Source organism: Chenopodium album, chromosome 22 (assembly GCF_948465745.1).
Source record: "Chenopodium album chromosome 22, dcCheAlbu1.1, whole genome shotgun sequence".
NCBI lineage: Eukaryota > Viridiplantae > Streptophyta > Magnoliopsida > Caryophyllales > Amaranthaceae > Chenopodium > Chenopodium album.
Window position 1 is genome coordinate 13,284,386 of NC_137855.1, and position 23,610 is coordinate 13,307,995.

At 35.0% G+C, this 23,610-nt stretch overlaps 1 protein-coding gene across 1 annotated transcript; it reads left to right on the forward strand.

Moving 5' to 3' along the window:
- Positions 1-233: 233 nt before the first annotated feature.
- LOC145603983 (putative disease resistance protein RGA1) lies at positions 234-3,388 on the forward strand. The gene is made up of 3 exons (XM_081659946.1): positions 234-2,173; positions 2,279-2,452; positions 2,565-3,388. The coding sequence occupies exons 1-3, from the start codon at positions 234-236 to the stop codon at positions 3,019-3,021; spliced, it is 2,571 nt and encodes an 856-aa protein (XP_081516072.1). The 3' UTR covers positions 3,022-3,388.
- Positions 3,389-23,610: the final 20,222 nt, after the last annotated feature.

A 23,610-nucleotide genomic window follows, 5' to 3' on the forward strand; every position in this document is an offset into this window, starting at 1 on the left:
AGCTTAGAGAGAAGCTAGATAGTATTGCTAAAGATCGTACTGAATTTGGGTTTAGTGATGTGGTTAAACCTGTTAAGAGACATTTAAAAAAAGAAACCTGGTCTTATGTCCCTGAAAATAGTATTTTTGGTAGAGATGCTGACAAAGAGGCCATTATTGGTATGCTGCTGAGAGAGTCGAATTCTTGAGTTGATGGTCGAGATAATACTGTTTCTTTTGTTAGTATTGTCGGGATGGGAGGGTTAGGGAAAACTGCTCTTGCCCAACTTGTGTACAATGATGTTAGAATTAATGAAGCATTTGATTTGAAGTTGTGGGTTTGTGTCTCTGATGAATTTACCACGGAGGATATCCTTCGTAAGATGTTAAAGTCAGCAACTGAGAAAGATCCGGGTGATATTGGAATTGATGGGCTGCAGAAGAACGTCAGAAGACATATAGGAGGAGTGAGATATTTACTTATTCTAGATGATCTGTGGAAAGAAAGTCGTGATGAATGGCTAAAATTGAGGGAGTTTATGTGTTTGGGTGCAAGAGGTAGTCGAATTGTGGTTACCACTCGCTCAAAAAAAGTAGTGGAGGCTATAGGAGATGATCCAATGTACGAGCTGAGGGGTTTATCAAATGATGATTCTTGGCATTTGTTTGAGAGAATTGCGTTTAAACAAGGGACTAGTCAGGCCGATGATTCGCTTGTTAATATTGGTAAAGACATTGTGAAAAATTGTGCAAATGTTCCCCTTGCGATAAGGGTGGTAGGGAGTATGCTCTATGGTCAAGATAAGAGCAAGTGGAAATTATTTCAAAGAACTGACTTGGCTAAAATGGGACAAGGTGAAGACAGCATAATGCCGATATTGAAGTGTAGTTATCATCATCTTACTCCACAATTAAAGAGCTGTTTTAGTTATTGTGCAATCTTCCCCAAGGATTATGTCATTAGGAAAAAGTTATTGATTTGTCTATGGTCTGCACAAGGCTATCTTGGACCTATGAATGACTTGCAAAATACAGAAGATGTTGGTGACGAGTATTTTTCAATTTTATTGCAGAGATGTTTTCTCCAAGACATTAGAAAGAATCAGTATGGTGAAATTAATTCATGCAAAATGCACGATTTGATCCATGATCTTGCACAAGAAGTGGCAGGAAAAGATTCATACTTCATGGGGGAGGCTAGCACAAGCCCAATTGATAGAAAAACTCGACACCTCTCTATTTCTTGTTGGAGTTCACTCCTACTGCTTAGTCCAAGAGATGCTTTTGGCAAGTTGAGGGGATTGCGTACATTTCTTCAGCTTTCATTTTATAAGAATCTGAAGTGTGAATCAGAAGTGACAACAGTCTTAGCAAATTGCAGGCGTTTGAGGGTATTGGACTTGCACGAGCTTAGCATAAAAGCTTTACCAAGTACAATAAAGAACCTTTTACATTTAAGGTACCTTGATCTCTCTGACAATAAGGAGTTGAAGATACTTCCTGAGTCAATTACTACACTCTATAATTTGCAAGTATTGAACTTGAGTTCATGTCGGGAACTAAAAGAGTTGCCAAAGGATTTGAGGAAACTAGTCAATCTCAGGCATCTGGACACGAGCTTTTGTAATAGTTTGACTCATATGCCCTCTGGAATGGATAATTTGAGTGGTCGTTGTACCCTTACAAGGTTTGTATTAGGTCCTGAAAGTTCTAAGAAAGCCCAGATTGGTCAACTTAAAGACTTAATGCCTCTAATTAATCTTAGAGGTACACTTACAATTGTATTACAAAAAGGATACGCATATGATTCAACAAACACTGATGAGGGATCTTATTTAGTAAACAAGGAACATATCAAGGCTTTGTCAGTAGAACCACTAAATTTGTATCATCCCAAAGAACCAGGAGTTGTAGACGAAAGATTGCTAGAAAGACTTGAACCCCATCCTGATCTTGAAGAAATAAAGATTATGGGATACAGCGGAACCAAATTGCCAAGATGGGTAGCCGCATTGTCAATCTCTCTCCCACGTCTTGTGAGTATCTCCCTGGTGCTTTTTCACAATTTGCAACATCTGCCAGAATTGAGTCAACTCCAGCATCTGAAATCTCTTACACTTGCAAACTTGCCCAAAGTAGAGTTGATGGAATATGATAATGTTTCTGCTGCTGCACCTTCATTTCCATCGCTTGAGTCATTGGTCCTCTAGAATTGCCCTTGCTTGAAATCTTTTCCCGAATGTCCACTTGTGAAAGATTTTACCCTGTATGGCCTCATTGAAGATTTCACATTTACAAGACCAAGAGATTATGAAGCAATTATTGCAAATGCTGCTGCTGCTGTTGCTGCTGCCACTTCATTCTCTTCCCCTTCTTCAAGCAACAACAACAGTAATTCAGCTGGTGATGTTGTTTTTGATATAAGGAGATTAGAAACAGACAATTTGGGATTACTGAAGTCACTTTTTGGAGAGTATACGAAGCATTCGTAGTCTCACATTGTGCAATATGGAGATGGAGAATTTATCGAGTATTGTACAAGAGTATCAGAGGTACGGATCTACCATCCATCATCTAACTATTAGAAATTGCCAAAACTTAAAGAGTCTGCTGGGAGGAGGAATAGAACATTTCACCAACTTGAAAATGCTTCAAATTAAAGGTTGTAGAAACCTAGAACTTGAAGAAGAGAAAGAGATTCCATGGAAATACCTTCAAGCCCTCTTTTACTTGAGCTTGCAAATACTTCCACTGGTACATCTACCAACGGGCATTCAGTACTTAACTTCTCTTGAGTGCCTCGAAATTTTTTTCTGTCTAGAACTGGAAGACCTCCCGGACTGGCTTGCTTGCCTCAAGTCTTTGCGATCGCTTGAAATTAGTTGTTGTCATAAGCTGAAATCGCTGCCAGAAGCAATCCTCCCATGCCTTAAAAAACTTCGCATAGACACATGTGATGGATTGAAGGAAAGTTACAGTGAACCAGATGGAAAAGATTGGTCTAAAATAAACCATATCCCCCATCTAAACCTCTCTTTTTGAGTCATCTTCAAAATCCACTGCCTCTACTACACTTTTTTTTTTTTTTTTTTTAGGAACACTGTCTCTACTACACTAGGTAACTTCCATTAAATTTCTTTTTTCTTTTTTACTTATTAATTTCTTATATATTCTACGTAGTACCTGTAATAATATATTATTTGGTGAAATATATGCTACAGAGTATGTTTTTTGGTGGGATATGCTACCTTTATTAACCTCTTTTTTTATTGTGATTAACTGATTACCTATCAAAAAGACTTGCGTTGGCCTGGTCCACAATAATATTATTGTGGACCTGAGATTTATGCACACGCAACTGACATTAATTGAACATAGTGACCCTTATTTTTACCATTGTAGCCTTATTTTTAACATAATAATTTTTATTAAAACTTGTATAACGTTTAATATTATTGTGAACTTGAATACGACGTTATGACCCTAATATTAACATAGTGACCTTTATTATTCCTATTGAATAATATAAAAATTATTTTATTAAAAAAATTAACCTTTATAGCTTATATATTACCAAAACGACTTTTATTTCAATATAATGACCTTATTTTTATTATAGTGTGTAGACACCCATTTGTGTCTCTCCAAAACCAAACCCAGTGATGAATGCCTTTCACGTCGAACCATTATCGAATTAGGTGAAAGTGGTTGAAAGTCAAGTGTTGCGGTTTAGTTTTATTAAAAATTCTTTTCTCTCTGTTTTTGAAAATAACTCTATTTATTTGGAAATAGCCAAACCAGTTTAGTTTGGTCCATAATTAAAGTCCAATAATAGTGTAGTTGGATTACAAATTTTTCCCTAGACTCTAGTTTAGGCAACTTTCCCTACACCCCCATCATACTACGTCATTTTTACTTTGCCCCTTTTGTCTTTTTATTATTATTTTTTTTTATTTTTTTTTTAAAATTTTAATTCTCATATTTCCTTCTTTACTTTTCATTCAAGCCACTGTATAAAAAATTTCTCTCTCCTCTTTTATAGAGATTTCATATTCTCTCTCCTATTTTTTTCTTCAACTTTCTCTCTCTTCTTTTATGAAGATTTCTAACTTAGTTGTTTTTCATCATGATTGTGAATTTTTGTTATTCTTGCTAGAGTTGGATTACTCGATTCGTTTAAGGATCATGTGAGTAACTTTGTATCGTTAATGCTAATTAATCAATCGTTTTTTTTTTTTTTTTTAATTTTTGATAAGGCTCTGTTTTTTTTTTTTTTAATTATTGTTATTATTTCATTACAAAGATTTGATTTCATAGTACTGGTTGTAATGCTTTTAATCTTGATATTTCTTTGTTTTTCTATTGTTATTGTTTCATTTTAATATTCTTTTTTTTTTTCCAGTTATTGCATCTTATATGAACTTTTATAGTTATTTATAATTTTTTCATTCGATTGTTTTTACCAGTTTTATGTGCTATATATAAACAACTATAGTTAAAACAATGCACACTTTTGTAATAGTAAATGTTCACTTTAGGGTTATATTTGTGTTCAGTAGTAAATAACATGTTTATTGTAGTTGTATATGCATGAATATATGTGTTTACATGTGAATTTTAATAATTATAAGTGTTTTGTAGTCTCATATACTTTTTAGGCTTTTAGCTAGTGAATATATTTTATTATTTGTTATTATACGGTGTCATCATAATGTTCAATTATGTAAAGATAAATGTTCATTTATATATACTCTATGGTAGCTTTACTCTAATTGATCAAATGCGTCATTATAATTGAATATTGTTGCTATTGGATATATATGTTCAATTATTACATGTTTTTATTATTGTAGTGACAAAAAAGAATGTTATTATTCTTGGAAAACAAGTAAGCCTAATTTAGTGGGGAAACAATTTAAATTCGAAGAAGAAAACTTATGAAATGTATAACAAATACGCATTTATGAAATTAAAGATTTTAGAGTTAGAATTGGAAAGTGTAAGAGGCGATGAAGAGATGATTTAATATGTATGAAAAGATTTATTTGTTCAAAGAAGAAGCAAGTTCCTCCTAGTGCTGCAACAAATGCTCCTAGTATTTAAAAGAATGCTCAAGCTCCTGAAGTCCCTCCTAGAGTTCCTAGAAATGTTCAAATTTCAATTATTTTAGGTGTTCAAGCCAATGATCAAGTTGTTCCTACTGTTTCAATGTACAAATTCCTACAATTGCTCAAGTGGCACCTAATATTCAAAACAATACCTTTATCCATTTGCTATTAAGTACTATTTTTCTTATTGAAATATTTTTTAAAAATTTTCTGTAAGTAAATATTTAAGTTTGTAAAACTGATCATTTAGTTTTTAAAAGTGATCATTAAGTTTTTGTAAAGAATAGTTTAGTTTTACTAATATTCTACAAGTGAATATTTAAATTTCTGAAAGTGGATCATTTAGGTTTTGTAAATGATCAAAATTGATAAACATAATACTTTACATAAAAATCACAATTTTCATATAAAATTATAAGAATAATTTTGTAAATAAATAATATTTATCAAACTTTAAACATAAGTAATTTAAACTTAAAAAACGTAGAGTAATTCTATTAACAAGTAATATCTATAAGTTTTGATTTATCAACCAACTATGAACATATCCATAAGTGAACATGTCATATATACTTTCGTTCTTTCCGCTCAGATCTTCAGTTTGTATTAGTTGAGCAATGTATTACATCATCAGTCCTATTATTTGGTCTACCTGTTAATGAAAACGAATTATTATTAAACTGAACATTAAGTGTTATATAAATGAACATTATGTCCTACATAATTGAACATACACTAAATTATATTACTTGTTCAGCTAAAAATTAATAAGATTACTACTTGTTTATTGAATTTTACTTACATTTTAAGTCACAAACCCAGACTTTTGGCTTATTGTTTTCTTTTTTCATAGCTTTTGACTTTATACTTATATATAAATGAACAATTATCAAATTGAAAATGAACATTTATAAAAAATAACTTGGATATACATGGACATCATTCATAATATGAATTTGAGCATGTAGTGTTTTGTATGTGTTCATTATACTTAAGAGTTGTATACATTATATCTTCTCCACTCATCGTATTTTGCATATTATATATATATATATATATATATATATATATATATATATATATATATATATATATATATATATATATATATATATATATATTGTTCATTACACTTAAAATTATGCTTTTATATCGTCTCAGAAATAATTCCTTCCGCTCTGAAAAATCAAATTGAAAGAAGTAAGTTGTTTAGATATGACCAAACTTAAACATCGTTGTGCTTACACTTTGAAATTTAACAATAATTACTAACAATACTTATGTTGATGCTTCTTCGACGCTGGATTTTTCACTTTCTTTCATGAATACCATCACAAAAAAAAAAAAAAAAACCAAAAAATTAGGGTTTCTACTTTTTTTTTTTTAAACTCTAAACATGAAAAATATACTTACTCTTCAGATTTTTGCTTAGTATTCGTTGAAATTTGTTACGATTGAACAATTTTATCTCTAATGTTGGACATTGTCATTGACTTTACTTAGTTTTTGCTGTAGTTTTGCACTTTTGCTTTTGCAGAGAAGATGAGAGATAAGATGAGAGAGAAATGGAGAGATAAGATGAGAGAGAAAATATTGATCTGAAAATGCAAATGAATATTTGATTATTTATTTATTTAATTATTTATTTATGTGTGGGGTAGGGGAAGTTAGTGGCAATTACTGTGGTAGGGGGTGGGTATTGAAACACAACGTTTCATGGGGGGTGTAGGAATAGATGCCTAGACTAGTGTCTAGGCATAAATAATTATAGTTGGATGGGGCTCGAAAAGACCTTTCCAACGATATATTATAAGCCCAATTCCGATGAATATTGAGGAAGTTATGGCCAAAATAATAAACTGGGCCCGGTTAATTATTTAAATACGGCCCAATGATCCAGAGGAGGGCCCAATGTTAATTGTTATTCCTAAAATTATTAGGATTAATTATAATTTCCTAGAAGTTTCTAGAAGGTTCTTTTTTCTAATATTATTAGATTTAATAATTAATTATTTTAAAATAGACTTTTATTTGGAGTAAAACATTATTTTATTGTTTTATTATCTTAAAAATACGTATTTTATCTTCTGTACGGATTCCGTAGATCAAGTTGATTAAAGATCGGATTCCGCGTGAAGAAAACGCGCTAATACAAGTTGTCGTCAAACGACAAGTCTGTCGCCGCGCGATAGACACTGTCGTCGCGCGACAGACACTGTCGCCTCGCGGTAGACACTGTCGCTCGCGACAGAGTTGATTCCTGGCGACAACGTGTAGTTTTATTCCTTATCAAATTCTATGTTTTTCCGGACTATTTTCATTATAAATAGGGTCCGAATTCCTGTTTTCAGAATCATCAATTCTCATTAATTCTTCCTTAATTCTCTCTATTCTCTCTCTAAGCAATATAGCTTATTCTTTTTCCCTCTTGTTCTAAATTAGCTTTTTACATACAATATTCCGCATTCACAAGACTTAGAGTCTCTTAGCCAAGTTCGAAGTTGCCTTCGCCCTAGACGTGCAAGGTTTGATAATTTCTGAGGGTTTGGTCCAAAACTAGTCTAAACTTTATTTAATTTGATTTCAATTTAATTCTTTAATTATTGTTTATTATTTTCATTGAAGTTTACTAACTTGTGTATTTTATTATTAGAAAGAGGTACGAGGCTTCAAAGTAAGTAGATTAGCTTACTCCCTATTTTATTAACAATGTAGAAAGCATGTTTATTATTGTTTTATGATTCCTAGTATCATGTTAGGATGTTATCTTATGCTTTCTAGTATCATGTTTAGGGTGCCTTTACTCTTTCTAATATCATGTTAGTACCATGTTATGTTTAAAGCTTTGATCTTTATTGTTTAGTGACATGCTTGGATTTGTTATTAATCTTGTTAGTATCATGCCTAGGATCTCGCTATTATTATCAAGCTTTATTATGCCTTATCATGCTATTATCATCGTTGTTATTATTTATTGATTTATTATTATGTTGCTTGATTATATTTTAATGCTATTGCTTGATCACACCTTTTGTGATTGTTAAAGGGAATTTGTACTTGAAATCACGCTTAATAAGATAATTATTAATTTGGTTTAGGCTAATGTGATTTTAACTCAAGTGATCGCCAATAATAGTTTTATTTGTGCATTAATATTCAACCAACATAGATTAAACAGGTTAGGTTTAATATAATGTTTGTATGTTATTCGAAAAGCGCGCATGAATACGAGCAGAACAAAGTAGAGGCCTATTTTATAGGGCGGGTCCTTTCTTTTGTAGATTGGATTCGTACCCTCATCCCCGGACCCTGTTTGGTTCAAGACCTTATGGAGTTGATGGTCCTTTTGGATTGTCTTTTGGGTTTACAAGTTCCTAAAATTTGTTGGCGACTCTTTTGCTCTCTTTTCTTTCCCTTTGGAACGCCACCATACTTTAGTGTATGATCACAGTGGGGTTCAAGTTTGGGATCATAATGCTTGAAATATTCCCTACATAGTGACTTTTTTTTTTATTAATAAAACAACCATAGTTTATCTTATATTAGTGGTCTACAACAAATTAGTCTTAACCAAGTTCATTTAAGAATATGTGATTACTTATTAGTACTCGTATTATGTTAACGGACCCTTCTACAATTTACTTACAAGTATTAGGAACTTGTAAACCATTCACAGGGTGAAGGTTAAACTCTTTTAACGATCCATGAGATCATTAACTCCAATAGGTCTGGAACCAAGACTGGATGTTTGGAGATGAAGGTACGAATTCAATCTAAAAGAGAAAGGATTAGCCCTTGTTGGGATTTGGTTAGTCCGACTCAATGCGGAAACAACCCTGATCCAAGAACCACTCGCAATTAATAAAACCATAAAGCATAATAAAACATAAAGAAGGGTAAAACTGGAAATTACCTTTGACGCGTGCTTCGCCCTCACACACGGGCTCTTACTTGAAAGCCCTTAGCTCTGCAAATGCTGAGCGTCCAACGGTATCCACCCACAAAGGACGAACACCGACTTTTTAGGTCCAGCAAGGTCCGACCAAAATCCAGTGTTAATGGCGTTTAAGAGTTTTTGCCAAAATGCAATGCTCTTTCTAACTCCCACTCAAACACTTTTCTCCAAATCCTAAGATTGATATTTATAGAGAAATGTGGGAGTGAGAATTTCAATCCCATCAATGTAGGATCATGAAATTCCTCAATTTAATTTAAAGCTAAAATAAATTAAATTCAAGCAAGTAATAAATCAACAACTGTCCTAGTCATATGTAAAGAGGAGTATGGACCACTTGGAGAGGAAGGGACCATACTTGCTCCCCACTTCTTCCTCTCCTTGTGACACTTGTCCACATAAAATCAAGCTTCACTTACTAGCTCTCCTCTTTACCCGACCCTATGCCACGGCCCAGCTAGCCCCGCGCCGTGCGGGCTGCTAGCTGCTGCCAACTCGGCCCAGCACGCCCACGCACAAGAGTGCGGGCTGCTGCTGCCGAGTGGCGCTGCTAGCTAGCCACGCACTAGCGCGGACAGCTAGCAGCAGCGCGCGCGCCAGCATACCTCACTTTGCTTGTGGGGTGCTGGCCGTGCCTTGCTAGCACGCCTCGCACATGGTGCGGGCTGCTAGCTCGGCTAATCCCCTAGCACTCGGGATTGTCTTGATTTATGTCATGTGCAAATGTCTTGGATAAAGAAACACCTGTGCAAATGATTTATGTCCTCATAGCAAAAGAAACAGTGCTATAAATCATACTACACACTAATCTCTATTGGTCATTAATCGTCCACCATATAAATAACCTTGATTAGGGGATAATTTTCGATTAAAATATCCAACGTACGTTCACTTAATAGGTGTTTCTTTATCCAAGACATTGTCTTGATACCCTATTTTGAATATTCTTTAAAATCAAATGGACTCATTATTTAATTCTAAACCATAATTAAATTAGGACTGGCAATCGGATCAGGTCGGGTTGGGTTCGTGTTTGGGTCAGGTAATTTCGGATCAGATACCCCCTGAACTGAACCTGATCCATTTAACATTTCGGGTTGAAAACCTCAACCTGAACCTGATTTTTTCGTGTTCGGGTCAACCTGAAAATGACCTTATTTGACCTGTTTTTTGTTAGGATTTAAGTAAGGTTATTTTAACCTGAAACTAACCTGAATATGACCTGAAATTAACTTGAAACTGACCTAAACAACTAAACAACAAAGTTTCAAACCACAAAGGCACAAACATTCAATGCTTCAAACAATCAAATCTAACAAATAGTCCAAATAAAACCAAAAGTAGTCTAAGTAAGGCACCTAATTATCAATTACAAACCAGAAATTACAATCCAAACAAGTTCAAATATCTAAGTTCTCTAATAACATTAGAGGATTCAAAAGGGCTTTCAAGTTTTTCAAAGTCGGGTGATGTAGGTTGCGTATCATTCTTGTTCTCTATCTCAAGCTTCATAATTGATCCACAAAGCATTTCCAATTCAGGATCCATAGAGTCTACAAAACACACACACAAAAAAAAAAAAAAACAAAACAAGTTACCATCAATAATACATGCCAACATAAGAAATAAAATCAGATTACATTATATATAAGTTACCTTGCCCAAAGGCCCAATCCCTTAAGCAAATTATAGCCTCCACTGTATCTGGCTTCAATGAACTACTATAACAATCAAGTACCCGACTCCCGGTACTAAAGGCTGATTCAGAAGCCACAGTTGATACGGGGACAACAAGAACATCTTTAGCCATTTGAGCTAAAACAGGGTAACGAACTGAACAAGTTCTCCAATAAGCTAAAATATCAATGTTGCTGGATCGAGGCATAAGTGGCTCCTCATAATACATTTCCATCTCTGATTTCATAGCCACAGATGATTGCTCAACAGAAAAATCATCAAAATCCTATAAAAACCAAATCATAAATATCAGATTATATTATTATATAATCAGATTAATATCAGATTGTATAATCAGATTATATAAATCTGATTTATATAATCAGATTATAATCTGAATATATAAAATCAGGTTATAATCAGATTATACAAATCAGGTTATAATAAGATTATATAAATCAGATTATATAAATCAGATTTCATAATGCAACAAAACATTAAATCAGATTTCATAATACAACAAAACATAAAATCAGATTTCATAATATGATAATACAACAAAACAGATAAGGGAAGAAGTGTTTACCTTCATAAAATCATCACAAGGTTCCTTCACAACCTCAGAATCAGTAGATTTGACATTTACATTGCTTGATGAAGAATGAGATGCGGCATACGAATTGTATAGTTCCTTTATAGAATTGCTAACTTTAGAGAACTCAAGCTCATATTCAACACCATCCCCATAGATCATCTTGTAACCCCATTGGGCACATTGAATCTTATATCGTGGATCCAACACCACATCAACAGCCATAAATGTACTAAAATCAGCCCAATACTTTCCAAATTTGTCAAGCATCTTGTTAGCCATTTTTGCATAAAAAGATCCGAACTTCTCTTTTCATTTTTTAACAACAATCTAACCTTTAAAACATTAGAAAAGTAAAGATTGGAAGTAGGATATTTGGTTCCGGAAAAGGCTAGTATGACATCATGAAAAACTTTCAAAAACTTGCATATTTTCTCTAATCTACCCCATTCTTCCGTGGAAGGACAATGAGCATAGTTGGCATCAACTTTTTGAAAGTGAATTAACGCTTTTTTGAAATACAAAGCACTATCAAGCATCATGTAAGTAGAGTTCCATCTAGTGGGAACATCTTGTTGTAAAGATCGAGTTGATTGAAGTTCAACATGTGCTACACAACTTATAAATCTTTGTTTTCTAGATTGAGAACTCTTACAATATTTAACACTCTCCCTAATCGTACACACAACCCCATCAATCTCTTTTAAACCATCTTGAACAACTAGATTAAGAATGTGAGCACAACACCTTACATGAAAAAATTCCCCACCACAAATCAAATCAAGTTCCCCTTTAAGATTTTCAGCAAAAACATCATTTGAAGAAGCATTATCTAATATAATTGAAAAAATGTTTTTTTGAATACCCCATTCCTTTAACAACCCATACACATGATCACATAAATGAATACCGGTATGAGGGGGAGCAATGTAAGAGAAGTTCAGAATCTTTTTTTGCAAACACCAATATTTATCAACATAATGAGCAGTTAATGAAATGTATCCATCAGTGGTTATGGAAGTCCAACAATCAGAGGTCAATGAAATTCTACCAGAAGAAGAGGCCAACACATTTTTCAATTGCTCCTTTTCTTTTTTTTTTTTTTTTTTTTTTTTTTTTGCATCTTAAGCACATCAGATTTTATGGTGTTTCTTGTGACAGGTTTGAAATTAGGATTCAGATAAGAAAATAACCTCCTAACACCCTTATACTCCACAAATTGAAAAGGCAGATCATGCTCAACAATAGCAAGACACAACAATTCACGAAAGTAGGAAGCATCAAATTCAGGCAATCTATTCCCTAAACCAGAAGATGTTTTCTCTAAAATCATTTGACGAACATCCCTAAATGACCTTTGTTTACAATTTTTAAGATGACGATGAAGATTTCCTGTTCCATTCGTACTATTACCATTAAAACTTACACCACACTTTTTACATTTGCAAATCAAATTTCCATTTGCATCAGGCTCATCCATAAACTCAAAGTGCACCCAAACATCAGAAGAAAAGGTGACGTTGGCGTTTCTTACCAGTAAGAAGCACACGAGGTTTATTAGGGGATGCTTTATGGCTTTTGCTCTTCCTCTTATCATCCATTGTTGAATTAATTTCTTCCTCCTCTCCGAAAGAAAGTTCTTGAACATTGTTGGACATAATTACTTCCTGCCAAATTACATTAACTAGAATTACTTCCTTTATCATCCAAAAAATTCATATAATCCATAACAAAATCAATAAATCAATTTGTATAATTAGCATAATGCTTATATCATTTTGTATAATTACATAAAATCAATAGATAGCATGAAAATAACAAAGTTAATTCGAATAATCAATAAATAACTTCGTATAATTACATAAACTAGCATAAATACGCATAAATCCATAAATCAATTTATATAATTACATAAACAAGCATAAATTCGCATAAATTTTCATAAATCAGTTCGTGTAATTGTATAAACTCGCATGCATTCGCATACATCCATAAATCAATTCATATAATTACATAAACAAGCATAAATTTGCATAAATTTGTATAAATCAGTTGTGTAAATGTGTAATTACATAATCTAGCATAAATTCGCATAAATCAATTCATATAATTACATAAACTAGTATGAATTCACATAAATCCGTAAATTAATTCGTATAATTACATAACCCAGCATAAATTCGCATAAATTAATTTGTATATACTTGTAAAATAACAAAATCAATTCGTATAAACTCACAAATTAAGAACAATAAGCAAGAAACATACCTTATAAGAGTGAGAAGATAAGAATTGTAGTCGAATTCAACAATTGTGAAGATTTGATTCAACAATGGTGGAGTGATTTTAGGGTTTTTGAAATTTTGAGTGTGGCGTTTTTGAGGAGAGAAAATTAAAGAGAGGGAACAGAGAAGTGGGTAAAGGACGACTGATCTAAAATGAGGTAGAAAATGAAAAATTAGGGTTTTCATTTTATATGTAGAAGCCTCTTAAGAAATTGGGCTGGGCTAATTTACAATGTTAAAGCAGTTTACGATTTTTTTTTTTTACTTAAAATTGTTCGGGTTCTCAGGTCGGGTTCGGGTTGACCCGACCTGATTTTGACCTGAAATTTATTTCGGGTTAAGTGGGTTGTTTTCGGGTTGAGATTTTCAACCTTAACCTAACCCATTTAATTTCGTGTTCGGGTTCGTGTCAACCCATTTAAGTTTTTGGGTCGAAAATCTCAACCCTAACCCGCTTTTTTCAGGTCGGGTTCGGGTCGGGTATTCGGGTTGGGTCATTTTTTGCCAGCCCTAAATTAAATAGTTTTGTGGAATATTTAGAAAAATTTTATTCCACTATGAAACTTCACAATGTTTCATCTTATGATAAATGGTTTTCCCAAATGTTTTAAGAGTAATACTCTTCATAAAACATTTATAGAAATCACAACCATATCTAATATGCTTGATTCCGTTCACGCAATTTGTGAATGTTGTCGTTCACTTATTGCATAGGTTTTGTTATAATTACTTTGCAAATCTTAGCATCTTCATTATCCACCATTTCCATAATAAGATGATAAAATTTTGAGAGTGTTAATGGGTTACATGTGATTTAGGATTTATTGTCCAAGCGAAGGCTCCCACTCATTTTCATGATTTGTGACCTTTAGCTTGACAACCTACAATCATCAACGTTCAACAACGAGCTTTCCATTTAACATCTTCCTTATTATTGCCTTCAATTCAACAATATTCTAACCATATACTTTAGTAGACTCCCTGATGATGGCTTGCTTGGATTTCACTCCAAATGACTCACAATGATTTGGAATACCCTAATCACTTGTGATCATGGAAATTTACCTTAAATTTTCGCACATTATACATGGATGCATATCCATGTTACCATTCTCAAGCCACGAGTGTTCTTGCCTCGTGCTTATAAATAGTTTCCTTGTTAAGGATCTGATCCTTGTTAAGGTTTGTGCTTGTAACATCAATGCTCAAATTATATCTGTTTCCATGCGTCAAGAACTCGTTCTCTAGCTCTTCTAAGTGCTTTGGATGTTCTTGACTATAATCTAATGATCTAACACTTAGATTAATGTTGATTGGTATTACATACGTACTTCACGTGCTCTAAGCAAGTAAGTCTTTTGACTATTCCATATTATAGCTTTACATGATGGATTTAATTTTAGAATGATTCTCAATTTTATTCCATCTGTGACATTTAGCTCATTCAGTTACACTGAGTCCTGCCAAATTGTTCGCTATGTGATATATATGGTTGAAAGTCTCTTACTAGTCTTTCTTGTTTGACTTAGTACTTAGCCTAGCTTATACTTAGTTCAAACATGTACTTAGCTTTATACATATGGGTCGAAAGGCTTTTCAAAGTCCTTCAAGTTTAACATGGTAAATTCCTTTACTCATTTAAACATTTAATTAAGTCTATACTATAGAACTTAATTCCCAACATGTACTAAGTATCGTCTTTAGCTTGGTCCATTGTTGAAAATACTTTCAAATCTAAACATTTAGCATTTGATAGTTGTTTCACAATAGAGTTCGTAAACTTCTCGTTAGACCTTTACTTTTGCTCCCACTAAACTTTCACAATTTCTATGTTTCTCCATAAGCCAATCCTCTTATTAACTTTATGAGAAAACACATTCCAATTCCTATATGCAATGCTTCCTTTAATCCCATGACGGATTCCTTGAGCTTGTTTTCAAATCTAGCATTATTTAGATTTTCAAAACCCTTAGACTATTCCGTCACTTCCAAAATCCTATTTTGGGAAAGCGGTTTTGGTATCTATTTTTCCATATTTCTTATGTGCAATTTTGCTAGATCAATCACGAAAAGCTTAAGCATTCCGATTGGTGAATAGGTTTTTTAAAAAATCAACTCCCCGAAATTAATTATATCCTTTTCAACCAACCTAGCTATATATGCATACACATTTCCACATTTGTTAGTTTTCTCCTTGAAAACTTATTTGCAATCGATGGGTCTTTCACCTTTCATGCAAATTAATCAAGTTTCAAACATGGGGTTTGTTTTGGATTTTTATGGCCTCTAACCATTATTCGGAATTCGAATTTTTCGTAGCTATCCTACAATACATTATTCCTTTACTATCTAATAGTAAATAGTATGCTTGTAAGTCTTAGGTGTATTTCTAACTTAATAGAATTTTATAGGATTCATTCCAAGCCTTTGGTGAATTCTATACCTATACGGGGTAATTGCATCAAACACTAAGTTTTAAGGTGCTTCCAAAGCCCTTTTATTATGTTGATCTTACTCCAACATTTCTAATGTTTTGTGAGTAATGAATTCTCTTTTAAGGCACTTATAAAGTCCTTTTGAGTATTCTTGATCAAACATTCTCACGAAGTCCTTTTAAGGTCTTCTGAGATTCTTAGTTCTAGTTTGTTGCTAAGCTCGATGGTCATCGAGTTCATTTTCCTCTCACCTGTCGTTTTGGAAATGTGTTACTTTCTAGAAAGATACCACTTAGAGCAACAAACATTATGTTCTCAATTAGATTGTGGAGGTAATGCCCGCAGTCTCACTTGAATGCTTACAAAGTGACATGTATATTGTCTTTGGGTAAAAGTTTGTTGTGAAACAAACAGTTAGCTCCCACTTCAGCTATCTTAGTCTTTATTGAGCACTTCAGCTCCCACTGAGCTATCAAGATTTACTTATCCGGTGAACTCCCACTGAGCCACATAGCTCCCAGTGAGCCAGTGAACTCCCACTGAGACTAAGAGCCTTAGACAAATACTTGAAAAGACTTTTAGAAGTTATTTCTATCCATAACTGAATATGGCGTCCTTTCTTAGCTTTGACATTTCGTTTAGTGTAAAATTAGTCTTTTGTCCAAATCTTTAAGAACTTTATAGGAAGGGTTGTGAACCATCATTGTTCGAGTTATTTTCAAATGACATCGAGGTCTCCGTGAAGACACACTATGTTCTTTGTGGAGTTATTAATGAAAGTTTCCATTCATAACTTTGAGATGGTTATGCTTGGCTCAAGCAAATATCGCTCGATCTTATCTAGACGTTTTGATATCTTGCCAAGTCGATTCTGTACTTCACTGGACTCTTGAGCTACTCAGGTTAAATTTGTTCACATTTGATGAATATAGCCATATCCTTTGAAATTCTTTGTGAAACTTTGAAGTAATTGAATCCTATTTAGCCTTCGGAGTCAATTGTCTATACCAAGAACATTAGCTCTCTGCTTTATCGGTTTCAACAAGAAGTAAGACTTGCTTGTCTTAGAACGATTCCTAATTGAGCAACTATCAAGAGCTTATCTAATAGAGCCTTTAGTACGTTCTTGTCGATGTGATATTGCTAAAGATATTCGAAACGCAAATCAAGCCCATGACTTGAGCTTTTACCAGTTTTTCATGGGAAGAAATTGTTTGTTTATAATCAAGCATTCATGACTCAAGGATTGGATAACTATGCCATTCAAATAAATCTTGCAACTATTGCTCATTACTTTGAATGTGTATGGAACATAATAATAACCATTACTTGTTCCAGCCTTTTGCTTAAAAGGTTTTTAAACAAAGCATACGACCTTACAACTTATGTAGCTCTTCTTGCTTCATTCTAAGCTTGTAAGTCGATAACATAGCTTAACTTCCATAGTTTGAGGTCACTTTCTTAGTAGAACACTCAAGCAGTATCCGATACTTGTGAAGATAACGAATTTGTTGAAGCATAAAGGTTTTGATGATGAGGAACTTAAACTAAAGCAAACTCGACTAATAAAGGTTTTCAAGTGTTTGATTAGTTTAGGTGAAGTTGATCATGGTGATGGAAAAAGTGGCTGGAACTAAGAAGACATGAAGAGATATTTATCAAAGAAGTTAAACAAACTAGAAGAAGAGTTCTCTAACAAGAACTGAGTTCCCTAACAAGAACTTGAAGACAGCAAGCTGAGGTTCTTTGGTGGAACTTAACAAGCTTGGAGCCCAAGTAATCTACCTGAACAAAAGCGCGGCGCAGCTATTAATTTAGTTAAGGTTTTTATATTTCTAGATTATTGTTAATATATTAAGTAGGTTATTGCACGAAATTTATTAGAAGCGTGACAAGTTAACTTGGTAAATAAAATAAAATGGAAATAAAATAATAAAAGATAGATTTTAGAAAAAGATTTTCTAAAAAGCTTTATTTCCTTTAAATCGGTTTGTTAAAAAGATAATTCTTTTTAACAAAATATCTTTTTATCTTTATTTTCCGGAAAATATTTTATTCATGTGATTTACATAAAACCGTGTTTTAAAGATATGTTAAGTTAACTTATTTATCTTTTAGAAAACCTACTTTTCATACGAGTGTGACTTGTATAAATAGTAGAGAGCAAAATGGTTTTAGGTTTTTGTGAGTTTATGCGTTGAAGAAATCACTGTGCGTTATTGAGTAAGTTTACAAAGCTTCTAACTTGTCATATTAGTTCGGATTTCGTGCATTGCTTGCCTAACATACTAGGTGTCGTACACTTGTATTGGGTTGGGTTATTTGGGTGAGTTTTTGCTGTTTATTTCATACACAGTTTTGTAAGCTTCTTGGTGAGGCTAAGAGTTTGTACTTTGGCAGTACGAGTGAATCTAAGTGTGGTGCTTAGGTTGGGTAGGATAGGGTCCTATCAAGTAGCAATTCCAGTGAGGAACTTGTGAAATTAAAGATTCGTGTCTAACAGGTTGTAACTTGGTGTTTGCGCTATTATAGTGGTGTTTGTGTGTTTGAAATCCCTAAGGTAGGGTCGATGTTTTACTTCCAGTTGGGCCCTGGAAGGTTTCCTTGTAAAATTTGTGTGTTCTTTTAAGTTCCTATATGAATTGTTTATCAATCCGCAAAAAGTAGTCATTAGGAACTCAATACAATTCACCCCCCCTCTTGTATTAATCGTCTCAACTAACAATTGGTATCAGAGCAAGGTTCTCATGTGTAAGCAAATAACTTTGCTGAGTAAGCTCTTGGAGAAATGAATTACAAGGAAAAGCTAGAAGAAGGGTAATCCACCCAACGTCCACCCATGTTCAATGGTAAGTTTTACACCTACTAGAAGAACAAGATGGAGATCTTTATTAAGGCAGAAAATAACCAGGTTTGGCGCGTTATTGAAACTGGTGATTTTGAAATAACTGCAATCAATGACAAGAACGAGGTAGTTCCTAAACTTATTTCTGATTATGATAAGGAAGACTATCAGAAACTTGAATTAAATGCTTTAGCTATAAAGTATTTGCACTTTGGACTTGGACCTCATGAACATAATCGTATCATGGGATGTAAGTCTGCAAAACAGATTTGGGATCTACTAGAGGTAAGTCATGAAGGTACCAATGAGGTAAAACGTTCTAAAATTGATTTATTGATGTCTAGATATGAAAGGTTTGAAATGCAATCAAAAGAATCTATAGAGGAAATGTTTACCAACGATATTATTAATGAATTGAACTCTCTTGGCAGACACATTCCTATTGATGAACAGGCTAGGAAGATGTTAAGGAGCCTACCACGAGATGAACGATGGAGATCCAAGGTTACTGCAGTTCTCCTTCTTGTTGTGGCCACCTCCATTTTCTCTCTCTTCCTCTTCTTGTTGTTTTGTCGTTGCCGTTGAAATATATATTTGAAGGTTTTGTGGTCAAATTTAACCATCAAAACTCTAAAATTTGACCAATTATAGCTTTAATTGATGATTAAGAAGGCATTAGTTTGTGGTGCTAGGCAGGAATTCTGGGTTTGTTGTTTCATGGATTGTGGGTTCGTGGGGTTTGGGTTCTCGGTGGTTAGTAGGTGTGGGTTTGTCGTTTCATGGATAGTTGTTGGTGGGTTTTGAGGTTGTGGGTGGTGGGTTTCAGGGTTGTGTTGGGTTCGTGGGTTTGGGTTTCTGGGTTGTGGGTGGTGGTGGGTTGTAGTGGGTTTAGTGTTGTTCGGGGGTTAGTGGGTTTGCACTACTAGGTGGTGGTGTTGGGTGGTTTCGTGGTTCTAGGTGGTTGTGGTGGGTGGTTTCATGGTGCTAGATGGTGGTGTTGGGTGGTTTCGTGGTGATAGATGGTGGACTAGTGGTGTTAGGTGGTGGTGGTTCTTTGTGAATTCAAAGTGATGGATTGTGATTTTTGATTTAATTTGTTTTTTTTCTTGGTTGGATTAACACTTAAGTGTATGCCCTTAACATTATAACCCTCTAATTTTCCGTTTTCAACGATGTGCCCTCCCTTTTTAAGAAATCTACACTGTAACCTTAAAATACATTTAGTTTCTATACGGTAACGTTGCCGTTATCTTGCCGTTAACAAATTCCGTTAGTGGGGCCTACCCACCATTTTATAATATTTTTTTTATCAATTTGCGTGTTGAAAATGGTTCCGTTAAAGATATTAGGGGTATTTTGGCCCTAAAGTTCCAAATTGAGCTCAGATTTAGCAAAATAATAACACAAATGCCTCGTTTTGCATATTAAAAAATGTCTCGATTTGCGTGTTCACGTATTTAATATGCAAAAGTATTTAATATGCAAAACGAGGCATTTGCGTCATTTTGTTGTGAAATCTGAGTTCAATTTGGCCCTTCAGGACCAAAATACCCTTAAAAACCTTTTACGGAACCATTTCTAACACGCAAATCGATAAAAAAATATAACTAACAGAATTTGTTAACGGCAAGATAACGGCTAGGTTACCGTATAGAAACTAAATGTATTTTAAGGTGACAGTGTAGATATCTCACAAAGAGGGGGCACAACGTAGAAAACGGAAAGTTGGAGGGTTATAATGTAGAAAAACCCAAATATTTTGCTTAGAAGTTTTGTTGCAAATAATTCGCAACAGACGAAGTATGTGTTAAAAAATTTCATCCAAAAATTTTGGATTTATAATTTTAAGTAAGGGTAATTTTGTCATTTTATTAAAAAACTATTACTAAATAGGGAAAGTTTTGAAAAGGTGTATCGCAGACATAATAGTAAAATTTCCAAATAATGCAGGTGGTAAATAATTGCAAGTCACATGGTCAAAAATAGGAACATGTTGGAAAAGGTTTCGATTTTAAGAATTTTAACAATGTATCTTGTTATATTTATCTTTGGGTAGTGGAAACCGTTGCAATGATATTAGTATATATGAACATACCAAATCAACGTAATAATAAATAGTACGTAGCAATTGAATTACTTCCTCCATTTCTTTTTAGATGCATCACTTTTTAAATAAATAAAGTTAAATCTAGATGCATTATTTTCCTTTTTAACTAAGACAAATTCTTATATATATGTGGCTGGCCACAACATAATGGGGGTTATTTGGTTAGTGTTATAGAGGTTACTTGGTCAGTGTTATATAGGTTACTTGGTCAGTGTTATAGGGGTTATTTGGTCAAGTTATAGAGAGTTATTCAATCAATAAGCCAATCTTTGGGTGATTAGCTTAAAATAAGCCATCTTTTCAATAAACTCAAAATAAATCGATCTTTTTAAGGTATTTTTCTTTCAATAAGTCTAATGGCCCACAACCAATTAAACCAGTCATTATTAATTAAAAATAATTTATCAAATGTTAAGTATAATTATATTAAGTAATCAAATAAAAAAAAAGCTAAAAAAAAAATAAAATTCCACAACCACACCATAGTCCCGTACCCACTATCAGCCCCCTCCCCACCAGTTTCCTTCCACCGGCCGCCAATCGAAGACTCCCTGATTTGGGTATTTTTACTTTGGCCAGTTGGTCGAATCAAAGCCCGCCACGTGTCACTGGAAGGGGCGCCACTTTGGACCTTCCAAAGGGCGACACGTGGCAGGCAGATAAAGGCCCCTGGGATTGGCGGCTTTCAAGGCCCAAATCCCGAGGCCCTGCAAAAAGCGGCGTGCCCTTACCTAGGGCACAAAACTGTAGGGAGGGCACACATCCCTAGGACCCTATAACTAAGGAACATTCCCCTCATTTATGGGAGAGGTACACACTTTCTAGGACATATCTCTGATTAAATACCAATCATTGCCTGAACTGTCACTATCAAGAAACAGTACACTTGAGCTTGGAATCCAAGCAGATAACCTTTCATTCTGCACGTTTTCTCTTCCAATCCGTACTAACTTAATCTTCGGAGGCAGACCACCGAACATTCGTTGCTCCGTTGTTTTGCAGGTACAGGCGTCTTCAAAGAATCCAGTCTTAGTGTTGTAACTCTCCTGAGGGACACAAAAATCCCCGAAACATTTGGCGCCGTCTGTGGGGAGAGTACCTCTAAGATGGCTTCTCAGGAACCTGTACCACCTCCAGAGACCAATCGATCCCTGAAGGATGTGTTGGTCCAGACGGACCATGACTCAGGTGACGACGGTGACATCGAAACCTATACGGCCCAAGATGGGTCTCTCATCTCTAGGCGCATCCGCGGTAAGGAAAAGCGGGAGCGTCCTCATTCTCAAACTAGTCCGAGTAAAACTGCTGAACAGCCAAAGAAGCCCTCAGGGGAGCCGGTTGATCCTACCTAGGCGGCAAGATCAGCCCCAGTCACCCGAGACGAGCTCATGAAGCTTGTGAGCAGTCTCCGGGGTGAAATCAAACAACTCACCAACAAGAATTTGTCAACTCCTAGAAAGGAGCAGTCGGCCAAGGAATCAGCCCAGCTGGGCAAAAAGAAATCGATCAGGGACCGTTAGCCGACTCCTCATCCTGCCCCTAAGGAGAAGGCTCAGCCTTAGTTTGACCTTTCCAGACTCCATTTCCCAGAAACGGGTAAAAGAAAAGCCATTCGGCATGTACAGCCAGATGTTAGCAAGAAGACATTCTCTGACGCTCGACATTACATTGAGCAGAAGAGAACTGAGCTTTCAGAGTCGACCTCAACGTCGACTTGTCATGATAGTTTTCAGAATACCTCTTTGAGGTATTCACAATCTGTACATGAGACCCCAACAAGCAGCCCTTGGGTTCAAGCTGGCTCTCATGTGATACAGTCGGCTCAGTATATGGCTCATCCATTGTACCAGTTGATTGATTTTCCTTACATTCAGCCTGCCTTCTTTGGAGGACAGGCGGCATGCGACTATCAGCCCATGGACTGGCAGCTTAGGTTGCAACACCTTGGAGATCAACTCTCTGCTTTCTCCAAGGAAATAACCGAAGCCGAACAGCCTGCCAAGGTTAAAAATGTGTTGGTTGGGACCACCTGCTAGCATACACCCACCTCATGTATTTACAGGGGTTGGATGATGCCGCACGGTGTCGTTGCTTTCCAGCCACCCTGAAGGGTATAGCCCAACAGTGGTTTGGCAATCTGCCAGCTGGTTACATCAACAGCTTCAAGACGCTTGCGTTCTTGTTTGCTTCCAACTTCTCTATAAACATCCCTGCCAAAAAGACGAGCTTTGATCTTAGCAATGTGCAGCAAGGGGATAGAGAAGGCATGCGTTCCTACGTCAGGCGGTTCAATCTGGTGAGAATCCAGATCCATGGGCTATCTGATGAGGTCGCCTTTACAGACTTCTTCAAGGGTCTTAATGACGGTTCTACTTTCAAGTATGAACTTGTCCACAAACAAATTTTCACCTTGTAGGGGGCACTACGAGAGGCGGAAGCCTATATACAGGCGACCGAGTTATGCTCCTCCAGCAAGCAGTCGGACTCCAATAAGTCCAACCGACAGAAGGAGAATCGGCCTGCTCAGCCGGCTCCCAAGCCAGAAGAGAGCAAAAAGAAAAAACAAATCTGGGCCGTTGATAACTCCAATTAGCCGGCCCTAAAAAAGAAGAAAGAGCGGAAGCCAT

Coding starts and splice junctions, on each gene's coding strand:
- LOC145603983 (XM_081659946.1), top strand. CDS start 234: ATGGGAGGGTTAGGGAAAACTGCTCTTGCCCAACTTGTGTACAATGAT. Junction 2,174..2,278: donor CCTTCATTTCCATCGCTTGA/GTCATTGGTCCT, acceptor CACATTTACAAG/ACCAAGAGATTATGAAGCAA. Junction 2,453..2,564: donor CTGAAGTCACTTTTTGGAGA/GTATACGAAGCA, acceptor TCTAACTATTAG/AAATTGCCAAAACTTAAAGA.